This window comes from Siphateles boraxobius, unplaced genomic scaffold, assembly GCF_051911475.1.
Source record: "Siphateles boraxobius isolate OS27281-9 unplaced genomic scaffold, OSU_SipBor_1 125, whole genome shotgun sequence".
NCBI classification, from domain to species: domain Eukaryota; kingdom Metazoa; phylum Chordata; class Actinopteri; order Cypriniformes; family Leuciscidae; genus Siphateles; species Siphateles boraxobius.
The window spans coordinates 222,481-240,347 of NW_027508728.1; the positions used below are offsets into that span (position 1 = coordinate 222,481).

General features: G+C 40.2%; 1 protein-coding gene across 18 annotated transcripts in view; it reads left to right on the plus strand.

The window, feature by feature from the left end:
- Positions 1 to 15,373, plus strand: part of rapgef6 (Rap guanine nucleotide exchange factor (GEF) 6) — a 187,406-nt gene extending 172,033 nt beyond the window's left edge. For 4 of the 18 annotated variants that reach the window (XM_077224609.1, XM_077224617.1, XM_077224674.1 and 1 more), the window contains 7 exons: positions 50 to 229; positions 1,454 to 1,603; positions 3,177 to 3,269; positions 5,861 to 6,035; positions 9,796 to 10,208; positions 12,186 to 12,410; positions 14,378 to 15,373. In XM_077224609.1, the coding sequence (XP_077080724.1) occupies positions 50 to 229; positions 1,454 to 1,603; positions 3,177 to 3,269; positions 5,861 to 6,035; positions 9,796 to 10,208; positions 12,186 to 12,410; positions 14,378 to 14,400 (1,259 nt within the window). In that variant the 3' untranslated portion in view covers positions 14,401 to 15,373. The remainder of the gene's footprint in view (positions 1 to 49; positions 230 to 1,453; positions 1,604 to 3,176; positions 3,270 to 5,860; positions 6,036 to 9,795; positions 10,209 to 12,185; positions 12,411 to 14,377) is intronic. The other 14 variants (XM_077224624.1, XM_077224604.1, XM_077224690.1 and 11 more) reach the window with 5 other exon arrangements.
- Positions 15,374 to 17,867: the final 2,494 nt, after the last annotated feature.

The window sequence follows — 17,867 nt, forward strand, 5'->3', positions numbered from 1 at the left end:
TCACTCAAACTCAGTTCCTGACGTTGTGTGTGTGTGTGTGTCCCTGCAGTGTCGAAGAACCTGAACGAGCGGCGCTCCACTAAGTCGGACATGTCTCCGGTGTCGCTGCGCGCGGGTGTGTCGTCCTCCAGGCCTCAGAGCCGCGTGTCTCAGGTGCTGCAGGTTCCTCCCGTTAGCCTGTACCCGCTGCGCAAGAAGAGCCTCGCGAAAGACCTGAGCGCCTCCTTCAGTACGTCACGTCTGCATCTCACACCATCAGCACCAGGATGTATTTGGCTCCTCTTACACATTTCCATCATTTTGCAGATATCATTTTGACTTATTTTATTGAGACTTTTTTCATAAGAAACATCAAAAATGATTTTCTTACTTAGTATTTTTATCTTGTTTCCAGTCCATATATCCATATATCAAGATTTTTTATTTTGGGGCCTCGTACACAATTCCATCATTTTACATATGTGACCCTGGACCACAAAACCAGTCATGAGTACTTTTTTTTTTTTTTTTTTTTGATTATGCATCAGCATCTGAAAGCTGAATAAATAAGCGTTCCATTGATGTGTGGTTTGTTGTGATAGGACAATATTTGACCGAGATACAACTATTGAAGATCTGAGGGTGCAAAGAAATCGAAACATTGAGAAAATCTCCTTTAAAGTTGTGCATTTATGTGTGCGATTTTGCTGCATCCACTCACAAAAATACATTTTTGATATATTTACGGTAGGAAATGTACATAATATCTACATTGAACATGATCTTCACTTAATATCCTAATGATTTTGGCATAAAAGAAAAATGGATAATTTTGACCCATACGATGTATTGTTGGCTATTGCCACAAATATACCCGTGCGACTCGTGACTGGTTTTGTGGTCCAGGGTCACGTATATAATATTGACTTATTTTACCCAGCCTGTCTTCATGAGAAGCGTCAGGTTTAGTGTGAGTTGTACGTCAGTGACGGAGCGTCTGCTTTGCTCTTCTTTTATTTAAACAAGCTTTTAGTTGATTGGGCTTTTATGTTTTATCTTTTGTTTTAAGCTCTGATAGTGGGTTTCACTTTATTTGGATGGTCCCTTTAACACATTCTGTTGTGTATAAGTAACATGTCTACTAACTCTCATTAGAGTATTAGTGGACTGATAGGGTTAGGGTTAGTATAAGTTGACATGTACAGTAGTTGCAAAGTGACTTATAGTCAGTAGAGTGTCTGTTGAAGAGCATCACAATAAAGAGTTTGCAGATATCAAGCAGAAAGTCCACTAATACTCTAATGAGAGTTAGCTGACATGTAGTTGCAAAGTTGTTCAAAAGGGACCATCAAAATAAAGATAGTGTTATCTGTGTTTTATTGTTCTTTTATTTAAATTATAGCACTTTGTAAAGCACTTTGTGATTTCTCTCTGTGATGGGTGCTATATAAATAAAGTTGATTACTCACTTCAGGTCCCAGCTCGCCTCAGCCGCTGAAGAAAGCCTCAGACGCGAGCGTGAAGAGAACCGAAGACCCGTCCACCGCCTCGTCCCTGCACTCCAGTCCCACCGGCTCCCCGCAGGGATCTCCTCGCAAAGGTGCGACAGAACACTTCAGTCTCTGTAAGACAACAGCATTTACATTCACATTCAGTCATTTAGCAGACGCCTTTGAGGAACACAGCAAACGGTCATCCGGAAGAGGCAGAAACAACACAAGAACGGCTCAAACTCATTGCTTAGAGTAGCAGAAGGGAGGGTTGAAGGACAATAATAATAGTTATTATTATTTTTTAAACATAAAGAGATTATTTTCTGTTCCTGGTCTTCTGCTGTGTTCAGTTCAGTTGTGGCTCTCAACTTCTGATCATTTACTCGCTCAAAGCGGACGCAGAGGACCAGGCGCTAACGCTATACATCTGCTTTATCATATTTGATCCGCTCTAACATGATCAATAAACCTGTCGCACACACTCTCCTCCATCCCTTCTGTCTCTGACTGACAGTTTAGACTCTTTTATCAAGTTAAAGTCTTTTAGTGTAATTGTACAAACGCCCTCGTGTGTTTCTGCTGTCAAATCTGCACTGATTTTATCAAGTAAACATAATAACTTTCATATTGTTAGTAATATTTCAGACTAAAGCACCTTCGGTTACTTAATTATCCACACACCTTTTTATCATCAGGCTTTTGAGGAAGGTTTATTTGTTCATCTCTCAATCCTCATTGTATTGCATTGCATTATGTTTTAAAACTACAGAGCATAAACTAAGCATTAAATATCATCTTACTAAGACATTATTGGCAGATATAGAGTGACGAGAGGGATTTTTATATGATTTTATGGCAGTATCTGCTATACTGTTATAAAGATCTCATTGATTCACATCACAAGCATCAGAATTTCACCATATAAATATTTAGTGCTGGGCAACGATTAATCGCATCCAAAAAAAAAGTTTGTGTTTACATAATATATGTGTTTGTGTACTTTGTGTAATTATTTTGTATATATAAATACACACATACAGTATATATATATATATATTTAAGAAATATTTGCATGTATATACAGTATATATATTAATACATAATTTAAATAATATATAAATATTGATATTTTATATATAAATAAAAAAATCTTAAATATATACAGGCATATGTGTGTATTTATATATACAAAATAATAGTACACACACATATATTATGTAAACACAAACCTACTACTAAACCAATTTTTAGCTAACTGTGATTTGTATATGTACATTTCTGAAATGCATAACTTTGATATTGACATTGATAACAGATAAATTGTAATGTGGACTCATGCACTTTGAAATGATGTGTATTGTGAAAAGCGCTATACAAATACATGTGAATTGAATTGATTCTTAAATATATGTGTGTGTACTGTGTATATATAAATACACACATATGCATGTATATATTTCAGAAACATTTGCATGTATATACTGTATATATTTTTTATATCTAATTTATATTATATATAAATATTTTTTTCTTAAATATATACATATATATATATTAATAGGGATCACTAATATGTACAGATCACTCTAAATTGTAATATGGATTTTCTGTAAAGCTGCTTTGAAACGAACTGTATTGTGAAAGTGCTATACAAATACATGAGAATTGAATTGATCCTGAAATTTTCCCATGATCCTCTCCCAGCAGGCGGAGCTCCCAGACTGAATCTGTCGGGTTCGTCGTCGTCTCTGGCCAGCGAGAACAACACTCGAGCGCCGGCGCGCACGTACGGCATAGGTGGGGCTTTCCTTCATAGACAGATCCTGAAGATGACCTGTCAGAGCGACAGACAGCGCGAGAATAGACAGACACAGCCAGAGAAGCCCCGCAAGCGCTTCAGGTCCCCCTTCACACTCTTTAGAGACAGGAGCAAGTCCAGGGACAGAGCCGAGGCGATCGATCAGCAGACAGACAGTCTGAAACACACTGACAAGACAGACAGACACTGCAGGAGGAGAACTGTGTGATTACCTGTTCACATCACCTGAGTTAAACACTAGTTCAGCCAAAGATCCTGTCCTCATCATCATCATCATCGAGACGCATTCATTTGATGCGATCGCAACACGATTAGATCCAGTGTGTGAATCATTATTGGTTATTTTTCACACAAAACCATGTTTCACACGAGTTGAGTGAATGACGACAGGATCTTTGCAGTGCTTTAAAGTGTGATGTCATGCATTGTTCAGAGAGTTGATGAGTTGATGAAGATCCTGTCATCATCATCATCATCGAGTAGGGCTGGGACAATATATCGATGCATCGCGAATCGAGAAATTATTCTGGACAGATTCCAATTTTGTGTGTGCTCTAGAAACAGCAGATGAAGTGTGTGTGTGTGCTCTAGAAACAGCAGATGAAGTGTGTGTTTGTGTGCTCTAGAAACAGCAGATGAAGTGTGTGTGCGCTCTAGAAACAGCAGATGAAGTGTGTGTGTGTGCTCTAGAAACAGCAGATGAAGTGTGTGTTTGTGTGCTCTAGAAACAGCAGATGAAGTGTGTGTGCGCTCTAGAAACAGCAGATGAAGTGTGTGTGTGCTCTAGAAACAGCAGATGAAGTGTGTGTGTGTGCTCTAGAAACAGCAGATGAAGTGTGTGTGTGCGCTCTAGAAACAGCAGATGAAGTGTGTGTGCTCTAGAAACAGCAGATGAAGTGTGTGTGTGCTCTAGAAACAGCAGATGAAGTGTGTGTGTGCGCTCTAGAAACAGCAGATGAAGTGTGTGTGCTCTAGAAACAGCAGATGAAGTGTGTGTGTGCTCTAGAAACAGTAGATGAAGTGTGTGTGCTCTAGAAACAGCAGATGAAGTGTGTGTGCTCTAGAAACAGTAGATGAAGTGTGTGTGTGCGCTCTAGAAACAGCAGATGAAGTGTGTGTGTGTGCTCTAGAAACAGCAGATGAAGTGTGTGTGTGTGCTCTAGAAACAGCAGATGAAGTGTGTGTGTGTGCTCTAGAAACAGCAGATGAAGTGTGTGTGTGCTCTAGAAACAGTAGATGAAGTGTGTGTGTGTGCTCTAGAAACAGTAGATGAAGTGTGTGTGTGCGCTCTAGAAACAGCAGATGAAGTGTGTGTGTGCGCTCTAGAAACAGCAGATGAAGTGTGTGTGTGTGCTCTAGAAACAGTAGATGAAGTGTGTGTGTGTGCTCTAGAAACAGCAGATGAAGTGTGTGTGCTCTAGAAACAGCAGATGAAGTGTGTGTGTGTGCTCTAGAAACAGCAGATGAAGTGTGTGTGTGTGTGTGCTCTAGAAACAGCAGATGAAGTGTGTGTGTGTGTGTGTGCTCTAGAAACAGCAGATGAAGTGTTTGTGTGTGTGTGTGTGCTCTAGAAACAGCAGATGAAGTGTGTGCTCTAGAAACAGCAGATGAAGTGTGTGTGTGTGTGTGCTCTAGAAACAGCAGATGAAGTGTGTGTGTGTGTGTGTGCTCTAGAAACAGCAGATGAAGTGTTTGTGTGTGTGTGTGTGCTCTAGAAACAGCAGATGAAGTGTTTGTGTGTGTGTGTGTGTGTGCTCTAGAAACAGCAGATGAAGTGTGTGCTCTAGAAACAGATGTAATCTGCTAGCTTCCAATGCCTTACACACACCACTTGAACCTGCTATAAAATAATCGTTCATAAAGTTCGAAAAGGTTGAAGCGAATTTCAAGGGTTTTTGCAGTGGCTGTTTACATTAATCTCACATCATAAAAGCATTCTGAGGTGCGAGTACATTCTCAGACGCTGTTCTTCGTGAGTTTTTGAGCGTGTGGTTAAAAACTAGCTTAGAGCTGTTAAAAACTAAGCTAAGAATCGATTTGCGATGCATTCAGAAAATATTGGAATGGATCCACGAATCGCGATGCATCGATATATTGTTCCAGCCCTATCATAGATCCACACTCACTCACAGTTTTCTCTCAGAGCTGACAGGTTTGATGCCGATCGCAACATGATTAGATCGAGTGTGTGATTCATTATTGTTTTTTTTCCACAAAAACCCTCACCATTTGTTTCACACGAGTGAATGATGGCAGGATCTTTGAAGTGCTTTTAAGTGTAATGTCATGCATCGTTCAGAGAGCAGATGAGTTGATGTGTTGATGTGTTGTTCAGAGAGTTGATATGTTGTTCAGAGTTGATGTGTTGTTCAGAGAGCTGAGGAGTTGAGATGTGTTGTGATTGTGCCATCATCGATGGTTATTCACTTTAAATGATCTGGCTGTGAGTTTCCTCAGTTGTGTAATAAAGGCAGATGTTTGCATTGCTCTGTTGGCTCCGTGTCGTGCTCATGATGTCCTGCGAGTGTGACGGCACGCACACTGACCTTCTGTCTGCTGTCTCCGATAGGTTACGCCCTGATGCCCGTCGCCAGATCTGAGCTGTCGGACTCCAGCGAGATCTCTTCCCGCTCCAGCATCGTCAGTAACTGCTCTGTGGACTCCATGGCCACAGCAAACACGGCCAGCTGCCCGTCAGAGACGCCCGCCAACACTTACGCAGACCTCACTCAGCCCGGCACCAGGTGCATATCACACAACACCTCAGCGTTTGGTTGAATTGTGAAGTTTGAAATTGATTATGGGTAATATAATGCTTTCTGTGTCTTTGTTTGATCATAATGCACAAACTAATCACAAACAAAGTAGTCTTTGATAATGCATAAATCTCTATTCAAATGCAAAAGTTAATAAAAGTAAGTAATTATGTCTGAAAATGTCAGCCCGCCACGAGGGATATATCCCACAACACCTTGAGTACGGGTAACAAAATGCTTTTTCAATCGGGCGATTGTTTAAAAACAGCAGATGATTAGGGCTAATTATATCCTGTCAATCAAAAGGGTGCTTAAAAACTTGTCAGACTGCAACTCACACTGACTCCAGTTATAAGTCTCCAGTTATTGACTCCAGTTATTGTCTCCAGTTATAAGTCTCCAGTTATTGACACTAGTTATAAGTCTCCAGTTATTGACTCCAGTTATAAGTCTCCAGTTATAAGTCTCCAGTTATAAGTCTCCAGTTATAAGTCTCCAGTTATAAGTCTCCAGTTATTGACTCTAGTTATAAGTCTCCAGTTATTGACTCCAGTTATAAGTCTCCAGTTATAAGTCTCCAGTTATAAGTCTCCAGTTATTGACTCCAGTTATTGTCTACAGTTATTGACTCCAGTTATAAGTCTCCAGTTATAAGTCTCCAGTTATTGTCTCCAGTTATTGACTCCAGTTATAAGTCTCCAGTTATTGACTCCAGTTATTGACTCCAGTTATTGTCTACAGTTATAAGTCTCCAGTTATAAGTCTCCAGTTATAAGTCTCCAGTTATTGTCTACAGCTATTGACTCCAGTTATAAGTCTCCAGTTATTGTCTCCAGTTATAAGTCTCCAGTTATTGACTCCAGTTATTGTCTACAGTTATTGACTCCAGTTATAAGTCTACAGTCATTGACTCCAGTTATAAGTCTCCAGTTATAAGTCTCCAGTTATAAGTCTCCAGTTATTGTCTCCAGTTATTGTCTCCAGTTATAAGTCTCCAGTTATAAGTCTCCAGTTATAAGTCTTCAGTTATTGACTCCAGTTATAAGTCTCCAGTTATTGACTCCAGTTATAAGTCTCCAGTTATTGACTCCAGTTATTGTCTACAGTTATTGACTCCAGTTATAAGTCTCCAGTTATAATTCTCCAGTTATAAGTCTCCAGTTATAAGTCTCCAGTTATAAGTCTCCAGTTATAAGTCTTCAGTTATTGACTCCAGTTATAAGTCTCCAGTTATTGTCTCCAGTTATAAGTCTCCAGTTATTGACTCCAGTTATTGTCTACAGTTATTGACTCCAGTTATAAGTCTCCAGTTATAATTCTCCAGTTATAAGTCTCCAGTTATAAGTCTTCAGTTATAAGTCTCCAGTTATAAGTCTCCAGTTATAAGTCTCCAGTTATTGTCTCCAGTTATAAGTCTTCAGTTATTGACTCCAGTTATAAGTCTTCAGTTATTGACTCCAGTTATAAGTCTTCAGTTATTGTCTCCAGTTATAAGTCTTCAGTTATTGTCTCCAGTTATAAGTCTTCAGTTATTGTCTCCAGTTATAAGTCTCCAGTTATTGACTCCAGTTATAAGTCTCCAGTTATAAGTCTCCAGTTATAAGTCTCCAGTTATAAGTCTTCAGTTATTGACTCCAGTTATAAGTCTCCAGTTATTGTCTCCAGTTATTGTCTCCAGTTATAAGTCTCCAGTTATAAGTCTCCAGTTATTGACTCCAGTTATAAGTCTCCAGTTATAAGTCTCCAGTTATAAGTCTCCAGTTATAAGTCTCCAGTTATTGACTCCAGTTATTGACTCCAGTTATTGTCTCCAGTTATAAGTCTCCAGTTATTGACTCCAGTTATAAGTCACCAGTTAGAAGTCTCCAGTTATAAGTCTCCAGTTATAAGTCTCCAGTTATAAGTCTCCAGTTATAAGTCTCCAGTTATTGACTCCAGTTATAGGTCTCCAGTTATTGACTCCAGTTATTGACTCCAGTTATAAGTCTCCAGTTATAAGTCTCCAGTTATAAGTCTCCAGTTATAAGTATCCAGTTATAAGTCTCCAGTTATATGTCTCCAGTTATTGACTCCAGTTATAAGTCTTCAGTTATTGTCTCCAGTTATAAGTCTCCAGTTATAAGTCTCCAGTTATAAGTCTCCAGTTATAGGTCTCCAGTTATTGACTCCAGTTATTGACTCCAGTTATTGACTCCAGTTATAAGTCTCCAGTTATAAGTCTCCAGTTATTGACTCCAGTTAAAAGTCTCCAGTTATAAGTCTCCAGTTATAAGTCTCCAGTTATTTACTCCAGTTATAAGTCTCCAGTTATAAGTCTCCAGTTATTGACTCCAGTTATAAGTCTCCAGTTATAAGTCTCCAGTTATTGACTCCAGTTATTGACTCCAGTTATAAGTCTCCAGTTATAAGTCTCCAGTTATAAGTCTCCAGTTATTTACTCCAGTTATAAGTCTCCAGTTATTGACTCCAGTTATAAGTCTCCAGTTATTGACTCCAGTTATCGACTCCAGTTATTGACTCCAGTTATTGACTCCAGTTATTGTCTCCAGTTATAAGTCTCCAGTTATAGGTCTCCAGTTATTGACTCCAGTTATTGACTCCAGTTATTGACTCCAGTTATTGTCTCCAGTTATAAGTCTCCAGTTATTGTCTCCAGTTATAAGTCTCCAGTTATAGGTCTCCAGTTATAGACTCCAGTTATTGACTCCAGTTATTGACTCCAGTTATTGTCTCCAGTTATAAGTCTCCAGTTATTGACTCCAGTTATAAGTCACCAGTTATAAGTCTCCAGTTATAAGTCTCCAGTTATAAGTCTCCAGTTATAAGTCTCCAGTTATTGACTCCAGTTATAGGTCTCCAGTTATTGACTCCAGTTATTGACTCCAGTTATAAGTCTCCAGTTATAAGTCTCCAGTTATAAGTCTCCAGTTATAAGTATCCAGTTATAAGTCTCCAGTTATATGTCTCCAGTTATTGACTCCAGTTATAAGTCTTCAGTTATTGTCTCCAGTTATAAGTCTCCAGTTATAAGTCTCCAGTTATAAGTATCCAGTTATAAGTCTCCAGTTATAGGTCTCCAGTTATTGACTCCAGTTATTGACTCCAGTTATAAGTCTCCAGTTATAAGTCTCCAGTTATTGACTCCAGTTATAAGTCTCCAGTTAGTAGTCTCCAGTTATAAGTCTCCAGTTATAAGTCTCCAGTTATAAGTCTCCAGTTATTTACTCCAGTTATAAGTCTCCAGTTATAAGTCTCCAGTTATTGACTCCAGTTATAAGTCTCCAGTTATAAGTCTCCAGTTATTGACTCCAGTTAGTAGTCTCCAGTTATAAGTCTCCAGTTATAAGTCTCCAGTTATAAGTCTCCAGTTATTTACTCCAGTTATAAGTCTCCAGTTATAAGTCTCCAGTTATTGACTCCAGTTATAAGTCTCCAGTTATAAGTCTCCAGTTATTGACTCCAGTTATTGACTCCAGTTATAAGTCTCCAGTTAGTAGTCTCCAGTTATAAGTCTCCAGTTATAAGTCTCCAGTTATTTACTCCAGTTATAAGTCTCCAGTTATTGACTCCAGTTATAAGTCTCCAGTTATTGACTCCAGTTATTGACTCCAGTTATAAGTCTCCAGTTATAAGTCTCCAGTTATAAGTCTCCAGTTATTGACTCCAGTTATAAGTCTCCAGTTATAAGTCTCCAGTTATTGACTCTATTTTCGACTCTCACTCACTGTGCACTTTTCTTTCGCCCTAGTTCCTCTTCACCTCGACCCTCTGCGATGAGGGAGTCCAGCGTCCCGTGTCTGGCGAGCGGTGAAGAGCTGACAGTGCCGAATCACTCCTCGGGCTCTGAGATGGCCGACAGCGGGCGCGGGAGCTGGACCTCCTGCTCCAGTAACTCCCACGACAGCCTCCAGACTCTCCCAGGCCCCCTCACCCAACGCCACACGCCCATGGGCGGCCCGATCGCTGAGGTGGAGGCCGGCCCGGGTGTATCCAGAGACGGCTCTGAGCTCAGTCAGTCCTCTAGCTCCCTGTCAGACACTTATGAGGGAAGCTACAGCACCATCAAACGCAAGAGCGTAGATCACGCCGCCTCCGAAGGGCAGAACAACACCGATCCCGCATACAAGATGATCACTTCCAGCACGGAGAAGGGACTCATAGGTGAGCGTGAGCTTCTACACGTGACACGGCACATTTCACTATCCTCTCGATGTGCAGCTCTTTTGGCTTGCGCTGCTGAGTGCTTGTGTCTTGATACCTCGAGGAGACACATATACATACATAAATATATATATATATTTATATATATACAGTATACCGTAGTCAACATTTGAAGTGGATCAAAACCTTTCATCAAAGTTATACATGAATTTTGAACAATACCCTTGTCTAAGGACAAGTTTGATGAACTTTTTTTGATCCACTTCAAATGTTGAGCACTGTACATCAGTAGAGCGATTTACCCAGGACGTCCTGCGCTTTTCACAAATAGGGCATAAACTGGTGTCTTGATACACTTTTACAATAAATACATCAGTTGACATCAGTTTAATCAAAGTTAGATGTATTTGGATAGTGCATTTTCTCATCTATGCTCAAAAAGGGGGTTGACGGTTCAAAGATTACCTTTATTTTCAACTAGTAATGTCTCTGATTTCAGGCAGAATTACTATAATGTGATGGCGTTCCTTACTGTGGTTGAAAATTACAAATATTGTAAATATTTTGGTCTTATCACCTACCTCTAAGAACTTTAAACAGTGAGTTGCTAGAAAGTCAACACTATCAATTATTCTCTAATCTAGCTAGTTTTAAAGTCAAATCAAGTCACCTTTATTTATATAGCACTTTTTACAATACAGAGTATTTCAGAGCAGCTTTACAGAGATAACAGGAAAACAATGCAACAAAGTTTGTTTCTAGACGATAATAGCGTCATAGTCCAGTTTATGAAAGTTCAGTTATGGCTCATTTTTGTTGTAAAAAAGTTATTAATTTAGTTTATTTATCTCTGAGAAAACAGTGATGTCATTGTCCTGCTCAGTTCAGTTCTCACACATCAAACACATCAAATGCACTAAAATTCATACAAAACCTGTTGCACTCTCATCTTCTGTTCATATATAGAAGAACACAGTTTACTAGTCACTTCTTTTAAAAACCAAACCCAACATTCAGCCTCATTAAAAAAACATAGGAACAGTCTGCCAATTTGTGTCACTCAGGAAGTGACATCATTTGGGTCCTTTAACATCCTGGTAGAGTGACCGCATTCATTACTATCAGTAACTATAAACTAGTTAGAGAATCATCCCGTGACACATTTTCATGTCTACATTATATTCAAGGTTTGAAATGAACACCCGCCAAATGCTGGTATAATCAGCTGTCAAATCACGAGCCAATGTGGCGTTACTCATTATATTTACTCACTTTGCTGGGAAGTTCGTGTAAGACAAATCTGCGCAGATTTAGCGCAAATACTCGTGAGTCATCATGATATAATAAACAGAATCTGCTCATATCTGGCTTACTTGAACACACTCGTCACTACGCTACAAATAACAGCGCACATTTGCACTGAAGCAATAGCGAAGATTAAAAAGCATTTGGCTAACAGAAAAGACACTGTTATTTTCCAACATCCTACAGTTTTAGCAAACCCTGGCTTATCCTGAGGTTTGAATAAGAAATGAATGTATGAAATCCAAATTTTATAATATATATATATATATATATATGTGTGTGTAAGCTGTGACGTAGTTAATCTGGTTTATATATTTATTTATCATTATTATTATGGGGTTTTTTTGGCTAGTAGAAGTTCTGAATGGCTGGTAAATTGAGTAGCCAGATTGGCCGGTGACTGAAAAAGTAAATTTCAAACCCTGAATATATTTATTTAATTGTCTTCTATCAGAGATAAATGTTGCAGAAGTTCAGGACGTGTTTGTGTGAAGCGTTCATCCTCGACGTGCAGATCTGCTTGTGTCGTGACTTGTGCATGCTTGTGTCAGTTTCTTTGATTTATGTGCCCCGTTTCTTTAATTGATGTTTGCCTTGTGTCTGTGTGTGTTTTCTGTGCTCCTCCCCTGTCATCACATCACTTCCTGCAACTGTCCTGCTGCTTCCTGCCAGTGTACTGTGTAACATCACCCTGCAAAGACGATAGGTTCACGGCGCCGCCCCCGACCCCGCCGGGGTACCAGGGCCTGAGTCTGGGCGACACACTCGCGCAGGACGGAGGAAAAGCGCACGTAAAGCCGCCCGATTATAGCGTGGCCTTGCAGAGGTGCAAGCTGAGACACAGCCTGTCCCGGCCGCCCAGTGTTGCTCTCCAGACTCACGCTGAGAGCGAGGAGGGTACGTGGCCGATCCCTGCAGAGCTCAGACACACGGCCGGCTCGCAGTTCACCCCACAGATAAACAAGCTAATGCGGTTTCACACCAGCACAATATGACTATCACGGAGTTTAATCAAAGCTGATATTAAAGGTGTAGCTCACTTCAGAAGTCAAATTTACTCTCCTCACGTCATCCAAGATGTTCATGTCTTTCTTTCTTCAGTGGGAAAGAAATGAAGGTTTTTGAGGAAAACACTCCAGGATTTTCTCCATATAGTGACTTCAATGGAGTCCAACGGGTCGAAGGTCCAAATGTGAGTTTCAGTGCAGCTTCAAAGTCTCGACACGATCCAGCCGAGGAATAAGAGTCTGATCTAGACAAACCAGCGCACATTTATAACACAATAAACATTTATATACTTTTAACCACTAATGCTGGTCTTGCACGAGCTGTGATGCGACACATATTACGTAATCAGGGTGAAAGGTCACGCGTGTTCCGGTTTATAAATGTAGAGAAGAGCGAAATACATCTCATTTTCTCCTCCAACTTCAAAATTGTCCGACATCGTTTTTTTCCTTTTATTTATTTTGTAAATGGCGTTTGACTCTGTCTTTGCAAGTTCGCTTGTAAACACTGGGTCGGTTCTTACGCCTACGTCACGCTTGACCTTTCACCCTGATCACGTAATGTATGTCGCATCACAGCTCATGTGAGAGCATTAGTGACCACAAGACCAGCATTAGTGGTTAAAAGTATATAAATGTTTATTTTAGAAAGAAGAACATCTTGGATGACGTGAGGGAGAGTTAATGTTAATTCTGAAGTGAGCGACTCCTTTAAGGCAAGACATTCAGGCAAGAACAAAAACATGCACTGGTGAATTTCGAGACTTTGGGGTATTTGGATTTTCATAAAATCTCCACGTCAGCAGCTTTACATACACAATACTTTACAGTGTTATACCTATCTATATTCTGATGGTTTGTTCATGAACATTTAATTCCTAAAAACATGTTGAGAATTCTCTCTCTCTCACTGTCTGATGACCGTATTTTCTGATTTATGGAGTGATAAAAAGAGAAATCCCGAATCCCCTGCGTACAAACCTTTAATATGTCCAAATCAAACAAGAATTTTGAATCTGGCTTTATCCAGTGTGCAGATTTCTGTTCTGGAAATATTTGAAAATTAATGCATATTTAATGAGATAATCTAATTCCTCGTTTATATATTTAAACAACAGACTTTCAGACTTTATATGGTGAAATCTGTTATATTTTTACTCTATTCTCCTGGGTTGACTCAGATCAGACAAACTCATCGCTAACCAGAAAATCATCATTATTATTATTAGTATGATTTCCAATTCAGTGGCTGTAAAACGAATAGAAAATGCTTTATATTGTAAATTAAGCATTTTTCTTCAGCAAGTGATCAAACTCTTCAGTCAAACTAGATTGCCGTTCTACGTACAAAATAGGCTTTATTTTATGCAAAACACATTAATATCATCAATATCATCACCGGGGACACGATTATAGCACTTACACATGGAAAAAAGTCAGATTTTCATGATACGTCTCCTTTAACATGTCAACAAAATCAAACAAGAATTTTGAACCTGGCTTTGTTCAATGTGCAGATTTCTGTTCTGGAAATATTTGCAAATGAATGCATATTTAATAAAGACTGATGATCAGGATGATTTGTAACGAATGCTATAGTGATGCAGAGATGCTTTATAGTGTAAATAATGCATTTTTCTTCAGCAAGTGAACAAACTCTTCGTCTGCGTACAGAATAGGCTTTATTTTATGCAAAATATCATTTCTGTCGGGGTGAGATGTGAGCTGGTCATGTTTTGGTGACATTGGGTGTAAGTAGCGTTCGAGCTTTGGGATGTAATGCGCGCGTGTGTGTGTGTGTGTGTGTGTTGTTAACTCTCAGCGCTTTAACTGAGCGCCTTCATGTGTGTGTTTCAGATGAGCAGGTTTCTGCCGTGTGACGGGACACACACACACTCCTGGTTCACGCCAGAGAAGGTTCAGGTTTGCTCCAGTTCAACAGAGATCGCTGAAGAAAGTGAAGCCCCGTTCCTCCAATACCTCACACACACTCGCCGTGCACAGACACACTGTTCACCTCCAATCGGGTCCTCTGGGAGAAAACACACGTTTGTCTGGTAGTGTGTGTGTGTGTATAACACACGTGCATGCAGCACTTCTGGAATCACACACACACACATGACTCATGGTTCAGAGAGTGTTTATGGTACTTTAGTGGCACACACACTTCTGGATGTGTGTAAAGCTCACGCCTCATTACGCATGATTTCAGCAACATTTACACACGTTCTCGTTTACAGTGTTTCTTCTCGCTGAAATGCGCATCATGCTGCGTCTGCCTAGTTTTTTACGCAATAATACCGTGTGGACGACGCTCTTGTGACGCCGTCCGGTTGTACAGTCTCAGATATTTGGATTTCTGACCCTGTCGTTGTACATATGAGCGAGATCAATATTGCTTGTCAAAGGAAAATATATTTATATGCTAGATGTGCATTTTCATTCCTTGTTAGTTAATGCTCTTTGGACAGAAGTTTTTGTATAGAATGCAAATGGTTTCATAGTTGTTTCTCTCTGTAAGCAAATGAATACATTTGTATATGAACTAAACCTTCGATGTATAGGGTTGAAATACATGTATTATATTAAGGGACAATAACTGGAGTATTACATTTTTATGGTTTACCTGTCTGGACCCAGATGCTTTTCTTCTTAATGTTATTTTATTTTTTGAATATGTTGTTTTGAACAGCATTGATTGTATTAATGATATAAGCATAAAGGGTTTTTTAATGTATGTTTTATTGTAAATGAATGTTCCTGATCATGTACAGCTGAGAAGAGAGTGCGCTATATAAACTGTATTTTCACTATTTTGTTGAAATAAATCTGGGGTTGTGACCTCTCCTGTTACTGGGCAGAAATAATTTCTTTCTGGAAACTCTACTAATGTTAATGTTCAATGTAGGATTGCCACTGAACATCATTATAGGACTTTTTTGATCTTCCAGACATGACATTATGTGGGCAAGAAAGGTATGATTAATCTTTGTACTTTTGTTTCCTATTTATAAATGCCCTAACACATGAGAATTCATATTTCATCAGTATTTGGTGTCAGTAGCGCTGGAGCTACATGAGGTCTCGCAACCTTATACTTTCATAAACTTTTTAAACAAAATAAACCACTTTTATGATTTTTGTTCACACACAAAATCGGTTGCTCCATCAACCTTCAGTAAAAACACATTTATTTCTGCAATCACACACTATGGGAGGAGTGAAGAGCAATTTTTTTCTCACCCAATGTAATAATAACGTTAGCCCTGTTGAACCCTACATCAGCGTTCAACTCATAAATACAATCATTCCGACATGAGGTTTATTGATCAATAATAGAGCCAATAAACTGGTTCAATCTGAGCGTTTGAAAAACAAAAAGTCGTCAGCCCTTAAGAGGTGTAAAGTAAACAGGCCTGCTGTGCTGAGCGATCGTCACATAATATGTATAACAACAACAGCAACTCATGAATCGTTGACTCGTTAGTAACTTTGAGTATTTAGTAATAATAATCACACCTGTCTATGTTGGATCCATATCCTTTTAACTCAGAAAGCTGGTGACCTCGACAAGCACTTCGACTGCTTTTAGATCCATGTGTTTGGAAATCTAGGAGTTAAAAATAACATTTAAAACGAGTCTAAATCATCCCTGAAGGAATCCACCTGGGCTTGTCTTAGCATGGTGGTCTCTGAATCATGGTAGTCTTCTGCTGATGGAGGCTTTGCTTCCCCATGAAGGGATGCAGCCATGCAGTCAAGGAGATCTTGGAGGGTGACAAATTGACTGGGGTCAGGGATGGAGGGGTATGGACTGAGGGATACAGCAGAACAGAAGCTGGGCTTATGTCGCTCTTCAGCGTCATCAGATTCATCTATTGCAGGGCTAGTGGGCCACAGTTCAGAGGATTGAAAAAGAAAGGCAGGTCCTTGGTTCCACCTGCAGACACCTTTCCTCTAGTTAGGTCCTCCGCTGGGTTGTTCTGAGAATCCACATAACGCCACTCCTGGCCTTTAGTGAGCTCCTGAATCTCAGCTACCCTGGTTCCAACGAAAACTATGTTACGGCAAGAGTCAGACGTGAGCCAATGGAGTACAGTGGTAGAGTCAGTCCACAGAATAGTCGTTCTGATATGAAGGGTGAGCTCTGTTTGGAGGAGACCGAATAGCTGAGCTCCTAAAGAGCAGCACATAGTTCAAGTCTTGGAATGGACAGTTGTTTTTTGGGAGCAACGCAGGACCTAGCCATGAGGAAGGACACATTCCCTTGTTGCTGACCATCTTCTGTGCGCATGTAGGCAGCCGCACCATAGGACTTCTCTGATGCATCACAGAAGATGTGAAGGTCCTGAGTGCCTGAGGAGGTGTCTACTGAAGGAGGTGTGAGGCAGCGAGGTTAGGGAGTTCATTTTCCCAGGAAAGCCAGGCTTCTAAGAGATCATGAGGGAGATTTGGGTCATCCCATTCTCGTGCCTTTCCCCATAAGTTGTGTAAGGGAGGATATAGCCAAGAGGATCGTACTGGCTAGCAAGAACTCTGTAAACATGGCGCATAGTTGGTATGGTAGGTTCAATGACTCGGTACTTGTATCTGAGGGTATCTGTATGGCAGTTCCAGAGGAGGCCTAGAGTAGAGTCTGAGGGATCAGGGATGGATTGTGTGATAACCAGAGCTCTGTTTGTTCTGACCTGGCTTCAGGAGGTAGGTCATAGATGACCTGAGGATCATTATTAGCCCATTGTCTGATTTCGAAGGCACCCGAGGAGAGGGTTTTGCACAGGCTATAAAGGAGATCTCTGGCTTCCTCTGGGGTCGGGAGACTCTGTAAACAGTTATCCATGTAGAAGTTATTGTGTATTGAATGGTGAATGCACTCATCTGCTTGAGCATCTTTGATGATCCTCTGGAGGACGTAAATGGCACAGCAAGGGCTTGAGGTCGTGCCAAATGGGAGAACTTCAGTGTCCAGCCGGGTCTTGATTGCTACAGGGATCAAGTAAAAATGTCACGGGGTGACTTTATTCAGTGGGGGAGAAACGCACACGCCGGGGAATGGGTTTACCACAGGGAATGTTTTTAATGTAACACCTAGAGTCAGAATGGCTGCTGCCTGTGTCTAGATGTAAACAGTTGCCAATCTAAAAATAGATAAGACAAATTAGCTTCGGGTGTTCGGCGGGAAGAAACTAGGTTATCATCGTCCATCGCGATGTTTTGCTGGAAACATCGTCAACTGCCAATTTAGGGGACATCGCCCAACCCTAATGGATAGTGTTGTCTGTGGCTCGCGCAGTCTTCACTCGGACGTGCGCTTCAATCTATCGCCGTTGTGGAGACTCTCTATTCA